The sequence below is a fragment of the Leishmania major genome, chromosome 11 (genome assembly GCF_000002725.2).
Source record: "Leishmania major strain Friedlin complete genome, chromosome 11".
Classification (NCBI taxonomy): domain Eukaryota; phylum Euglenozoa; class Kinetoplastea; order Trypanosomatida; family Trypanosomatidae; genus Leishmania; species Leishmania major.
This window is the reverse complement of record NC_007252.2, coordinates 459,077-465,979: the sequence shown is the minus strand read 5'-3', so window position 1 is coordinate 465,979 and position 6,903 is coordinate 459,077. Positions and strand designations below refer to the sequence as shown.

The 6,903-nt window shown below is 59.1% G+C and overlaps 2 protein-coding genes across 2 annotated transcripts; both read right to left on the bottom strand.

Annotated features, from left to right (window-relative positions):
- Positions 1 to 246: 246 nt before the first annotated feature.
- On the bottom strand, positions 247 to 1,686 carry LMJF_11_1100 (putative lanosterol 14-alpha-demethylase; the record flags this gene model as incomplete). The annotated part of the gene is made up of 1 exon (XM_001681526.1): positions 247 to 1,686. One exon carries the CDS (start codon positions 1,684 to 1,686, stop codon positions 247 to 249), a length of 1,440 nt encoding a protein of 479 aa, XP_001681578.1.
- Positions 1,687 to 4,075: 2,389 nt separating this feature from the next.
- Positions 4,076 to 5,005, bottom strand: LMJF_11_1090 (putative zinc finger domain protein; the record flags this gene model as incomplete). The annotated part of the gene is made up of 1 exon (XM_001681525.1): positions 4,076 to 5,005. One exon carries the CDS (start codon positions 5,003 to 5,005, stop codon positions 4,076 to 4,078), a length of 930 nt encoding a protein of 309 aa, XP_001681577.1.
- Positions 5,006 to 6,903: the final 1,898 nt, after the last annotated feature.

The following is a 6,903-nucleotide window of genomic DNA, read 5'->3' as shown; positions in this document are numbered from 1 at the left end:
TCGGCTCACAGCGGTGCAGACACACAAAAAAAACGGGCGCGCACTCGTGCACGCGTATCACAGAACGACATCGCCATGGATGCTTGCCCGCTGTTCTGGCTGTGGAGCCCCCTCCCTTCCTCCCCACAGAGGAGCGACAACAACAAACAGCGATCACACCGACGCACACGCACGTGCTCTCAGCGCCGTCTCTGTCGATCTCTCTCGGGTTTTCATCTGCTTGCGTTTCCAGCCCGCGTCCTCGCTCTAAGCAGCCGCCTTCTTCCTGATGTACTTCACGCGGCACTGGCTGGCTGTCGGGCCCACCACCATGGTGTGGTAGTTCGGCTCCGGTAGTGGGCCGAGGAGCTCAAAGTCGTAGTCGCGCAAGACCGTCGCCAGCACCGTCTTGACCTGAAGGAGGCCAAACTTCTCGCCGATGCACTTGTGCACGCCAGCACCGAAGCCGCAGAAGGCGCCGTCGACGAGCTTCATGTTGCGCTCCGGATTCCACTCACGCGGATTTGGGAACGCCTCCTCATCCTGGTGCGAGAGGAGCGGCGAGCAGGCGATGATGTCACCCTCCGGCACGACGCACTTGCCCACCTGGACTGGCTTCAGCACCTTGCGCATGAGCATAATGAGCGGCGGGTCACGGCGGATCGACTCGCGCGCGCACTGCTCCGCGAACGGCATCTCCTCCATGACGTTGTCGTAGTTCAACTGCGCCGGGAACTCGTCGATCTCCTGATGCAGCTTCGCGAGGTGCCTCTTGTTGCGTGGATCCATCAGATGCAGCAGGGACCAGGTGGTGGTGATAGTGGACGTGTGCTGGCCAGCAAACATGGCGGCAACGATCATTCCGCACACCTCGTGCTGAGACATGCGGGTGCCATCGCGGTACACGGCGCCGAGCAGACTGGCGAGCAGATCCGACGTGTTGCTGTCTTTCTGTGCCTCCTCCTTCTCGCGAGCGATTATGATCTCGCTGAGGATGTCCTGCAGCTCAGCGCGGGCGTCGCGGCAGCGGTAGGACTGCGGCAGCGGCAGCTTCAGAATCCACGGTAGGAAGACAGCGGCGGGGATGAGGCAGCTCTCCATCTTGGCCAGCAGCTGTGCGAACTGGCGCGCGTCCAGGCGCTTGCGCAGGTCTTCGCCGAAGAGGCACTGGCAAGCGGTGTTGATGATCATGGCGCTGCAGTCGTCGAGGATGTTGATCTCGCCTTCGTCCTTGTTCCAGTTCGCCTTCATAAACTTGCGCACCTCGTGCTGGATCGACGGAGCGAAGTTCTGAAACTTGGCCACAGTCAGCTCCTCGGCCAGGAAGTTGAGCTGCTCGCGCATGCGCGGGTATGGCGCGGCGTAGGCGACGCCCTCGCCAAAGACGGGCACCATGAAGCTGTAGACCTCACGCGGGGAGAGAATCTCGTTACGCGGGGTGAAGAACTTGTTGTGCTGGTGAACGTCGCCAACGACGGTGACGCGGTTGCCGCAGATGTTCATGGTGAATACGCCGCCGTACTTCTTCTTCGCGTTCAGCATGAAGTCCAGCGGATCCTTGCCGAACTGGATGATGTGACCCACAAAAGGCATCGCGCCGTGAACGACCGGCGGATCGGTGGGGCGGGTCGTGTTGAAGGACTTGCAGAAGTACCAGCCGTACAGTGCCAGGCCGGCGGTCAGGAGAAGGAAGAACTCGCCGATCATGATGGCGAACCCTTCTCGGCGTGCTCTTTCGATGTAGTGTGCGGTGGTACGAGCGACAGCGAAAGGGAGAGGGCGGGAGAGAACACGGCAACGGCAAGCGCAGGCAAAGAGCGGGGGCGCAGATAGCGATGTCTGGCGTGGGTGTCTCCCAGAACGCTGCCGTTTTCGTTGCTCTCTCGAGGGTGCTGCTCCTGTTGTTGTCTTCGCTTGGCGGTGTCTCAGCCGCGCACCTGTGTAAGGGATGCAGCAAGGCAGACACCCGAGACGACCGGTGACGGCAGATGAGCAGCACCGCAGGGCACCAAAAAGAAAAAATGAAGAAACAAGACAAGAGGACAAGGGATGAAGCGAAGTCGACAACACAAAACAAAAGGCTATGATAATGGCTATGATAGACAACCTACGTAATGGCGTTAGAATGCTGTCGGGTGTGTCACACGCCACGGAAGAAAGAGGGGAGGAGGGAGGGCAGGCGGGCGGAGAGTGGCACGTGTCGGGGGCAACAACACAACTGCAGAGCATGAAGGCGAAACAGTGGAAACGAGGACGTGAAAGATCGACGCTGCCGGCAAGGCATCGCTGTCGCTTCACGAAATCCGCGGGCGGGATCCCGCTGGCTCAGAGAGCCGGGAGAGGAAGAGGCTCTCGCGTGCAACAGGCGTGCAGGACTTTCCCTCACCCGATCAAGATACACGGCGTGCGCATCGCCATACCAGCGGCGGCGCTGCCCTTGGTCCGCTGTTTTTCGTTGGTTCGTCTGCGTCGCGTTTAGTGTACAAAAATACCTCTTCCAGCGACGGTACCGCGGTGCGAGAGAAAAGGGCGATGAGCCAGACAGCAAGAGCCACACACCTTTTCCGTCAACGCGCTCGCTCTGCCCCACAGGCACCCATCGCGTCGCGCGCAGCAGCCCTCGACACGCGCGCTACAGCAATGCGAGCCCAGTCATCGCAGCACGGCCTCTGCCCCAGACTCTACAAATCCGCCGCCCCGCATGTCGCCTCACAGCCGCTCCCCCGTCAGGCAGGTCGCCACGTCGTGCAGCCTCCTCGCGGGTGGCACCCAGGCACCCACACGCCACTAGGCGGTGTGAGGGCCGGGGGTGGGATACGCTCGAGTCACGCCGACACACTGCCCATCATATCGATCGCAGAAGCGTGTTCGCCCTGGCAGGGATAGGTGGGGCTGCTGCACTGCACCCTGAGACACCACGCCCTGCGTGGCCTTGTCCCCTCGCCATCAGGGTGCATATATTGCAAGCCAACACAGAGGAGAACGAAGATTGCGGCAGAGGATGTGTGTGTGTGTGTGTGAGAGAGAGAGAGAGACCATAAAACGGGCAGTGCAGGAGGCACGGTCGGCCGCATACCGCTGTCGCAGCACGTGCGTAATGCAAACATGCTTGCCTGGGCGCTCGGGCGCGAGAAAGGGACAATGAGGAAAGCACACACAACCACACGAAAAAAAAAAAGAAGTGAAGTCAAGCGGAGGTACGAAAGACGCCGCCAGTGGCGCCTGAGGGAAGGAGTCGCGGGGAAGATGACCAAGCACGAGGAGGAATGCGACACGGTGCGGCACGAGCTACGGCTACTGATGAGAACAGCAAATACCTCACACGCAAACGACTGCAAGCGAGGGGGAGGAGGAGTACGGCGGTAGATCACTCGACACGCATCATGGATATTACACACACGTGCGCGCACCCCGACACAGACGAAGAGAAAGCATTGAGCTTTACAAAGACGAGGAAGGAGAAAGGGGAGCGCATCAGCAGCGACAGTGGAGAGGCAGAAGAACACGGACGGAAACCAAAATGGGCAAGAGCGACGAAAAAGGCAGAGCAGCCACCTGGCGGATGCGAGCAGCCGAATCGCGCAGGACATTCACCACCAACGACAACAAACAACATCGAACGGCAACGGCAACACGGCAATCACCGTCGCACTAATCAGAAGCGGAGGAGAAAGAGGGGAGAGGGGGGCGAAAGGGCCGTTCAGCAGCGTCGACACGGATACCCACACATATCGTCTGTACATGGGCCTCACACCAAACATGCCATGAACGTGCATCACAAGTCCCAGAAAAGACAAGGCGCTATACACATGAGCCAACAGCCAGAGAAAACAACACCGCCGCCGCAGCAAGCACACACACACATACACACACACACACACACATACAAATAAAGATAAAAATAGGAAGCGAAGAGACTGTTGCAACACATAGAGAAAGAGGGAAGAGGGAGAGACGTAACGCGCCGCACAGACACGCGTTTTGAGCACTTTTTTTGGGTTTTGCATACATGAGCACGCGACGAGAGGCAGACCAGTCGCCCCCTGAGCCACCGGCAGCCCCGAGAAGAGTCGTGGCGGCTGTCGTCCACGACACTCTAGCAGCAGCAACAGCTTGTCTTCGTTGAGGCTGCCCCCTCGGCCGGGATCTGGAAGGTCTCCTCGCGCTTGCCTACAATGTGCTGATACGTTGTTGTCCTCAGTATAAAATGTAAGTAGATGTGAAATCCGAACAAGTGCAGAATGGGAACGATGCCGACGAGGAGCACGAAGCACAGCACAACCGGGCCCGCGCGAAAGTAGGCGCTGTGGCGCTCCGCGAGAACATGCCACCACCGCGCAAGCAAGCAGATGACGCTGCCAAGAGCCGTGAAGCTGGTGAACACGCTTCCGCTCACGAAGCAGAAAAACGCGATGTAGTTCTCCCTCCCGACGCACACGTTCAGCCACTTGCAGTGGTGGTCGAATCCCTCCACGCACTTGTTGCACGCCTTGCAGTGCTTGGAGTCCACATGCGTGCGACGGCGGCAGAACATGCACAGCTCACCCGAGTTGCTGCGGTCCGTGCAGTCCTTGAAAGAGAGCCAGAAAAAGAAGATGTACACGCACACGACGCCCGCTCCAAAGAGCGTCGCGAACGCCACGAGCTCAGCCAGGCAGTCCTGCTTGTCCTGGGTGTAGAGCAGTACGTAGGCTGCAAACACGCTAGACCAAAACAATATGATGACCACCAGGCAGTACATCTGGCCGGCAATCTGGTAGGAGTGCAGCGGTCGTTCAAAGGCATAGCGCCGCGGCCGTGTATGTCGCCAGCTGTCCGGGTAACGACGCGTGTCCACACAGCACGAGGCCAGCGGCTGCTCTGAGCGAGATTCGAAGCCGTGATCGTCGTCCGCGGCGCCGTGGTCGGCCTCCATCACATTTCCTCCGGCGGCATCGACCTTTGGCGGCGGTGCCAGCACGTTTGCCACAACACAGGCATCATCCCTGCCGCTCGCCTCGAGATTGCTTCGGCTCGCCAGGTCCATCTCCTTATCTACGACACGCTCCGCATCCACGAAGCCGAGGTCAACACAGCTCAGCAGCGCGGCGTTCGCGCTGGCATCCGTGAAACGCGTGCCGCAGTGCTGCGCGTCTGCAAACACGACACTCTCCTCCTCCAGCTCCTCCCCTTGACGGGTAGACGCAGGGTCGTAGCCCTTTGCTGCGGACGACGCCTGTGGAGCATCACGGCCTCTTGGAGACGAAGGCGTCTGCAGTGGCGCCTGCTTAGGCGATGAGCCGTATAGCGCATCGCCATGGCCGCGGAGGGGGCGTTCGCGCACGGGGTGCGCCGGTAGCCGGCTGTCGGTAGCCTCAGGTGCCAGCCGAGGCGTCATGTCCGTGGCGGGTGCAACATGTGCGCCCGTCTCCGCCCTTCCGGAGACGGGTACTGGATCTCCGGCGGCACTCATTGCGAGTCTCTGTAAGCTACACGGAACGGCCAAACAAAAAAGAAAAACTAAAAATGAGTAGGCGCCGGCGGAGCTCGATGGGGTGTCCCTCTTTTATATGCCCTGCGATTCGCGTGCAAAAAAAAACGCGTGTGTGGATGGGTGGTATCTGTGCGTGCCAGTGAGGCGTGTGTGTGTGTGTGTGCGTGTGCGTGTGCCTGACGTGGACGCGGAACAGAAAGAAGAGACGGCGAAGAGTAAGAAAACGGCAACGGGAGAGGGGGGGCTCAGTGGAGAGGTAGCGCTTCCGACGAGACACGGTCAGGGAGTGGGGGGAAGGCGAAGCTGCGAAAAGACCCAAACGAACGCCACCAACGACGGTCGATACCATCACAGGCCTATGCACGCGCACGAACACGAGAGGTTCTCCCTCGCCGCCCACACGGCAAGAGCTCGCATCGTCATGTGCAGTTGTGGAGTGTGCAGCGAGGTGAGCGGACAGAAGGAGGTGCGAGGACGCCGGGAACCTCGAGTTTTTCTCTTTTCGCCCTCTGGTGACGATGACGCGCATGCACATAGCCCCTGGGCCTCTCTCATACGGACCCACTCACGTCCTCGCTGCCTCCTCCCCCTATTCTTCGGTGACCGTGGTCTCACAGCACGTCCTCTTGCCCGTGTCATGGACGGACTGGTGTTGTCGTCTGTAGAGAGACATGGCGAGCGGTGGTGCGCGCGTTGCACGGGCGAGTCGCCTCCGAACGGTTGTGTTTTTCTTTACTTCAGGGAGAGCTCCTTTGGACGAGCTGTAATTCTTTGTGTGCAGGTGCGCGAATACGTACGCACAATCAAGGTGTGTGCATGCGTGCGTGGTACATCAACGGTGAATGCCCATGCTCTCATAGCAGCAAGCTTGTTGACGCGCCCGCGCTGGCGCAGCGCAGAACAGCACAAACCGCTGACGTCGGCTCCGTACTTCCCCCCCCCCAACGAAGTTTGTTGCTGTTGTTGTATTTTTTTTTTCCGATATGCACATCGAAAACGTCACCGCCGTCAAGTCTTGCCACAACAGCCGCCGAAAAAAAAAAAACATATATAAATCAATGTAGATCGACATATATATATCTATATATATATATATCTATATATATGTCTGCGTGAGCAGACAGAGAAAGCGAGAGAGGCCACCCGTTGTGACACTTCTGTCGAGCGTGTGAGCGCTGGTCGGCGCACACCTGTGTAGCGTGAGGAGAAAGAGATGGCACACACAAGAAAAAGAGCAACAAACCGACGCACGCATCCATCACCACCACCACAACAACAACGCCTCCCTCCGTCCCTCCCTCCCCCCCCCCACCAAACAAAAAAAAATTGAGCGCCTTACGCGTGTTCGCATGCATGCGAATGACAGCAAAGACACACGTGCCTACACGCCACACCAGAAGAAAACGACGTTCTTCAGCTGTGCTGCCCGGAAGCAGGTGAGGGGGCGCCAG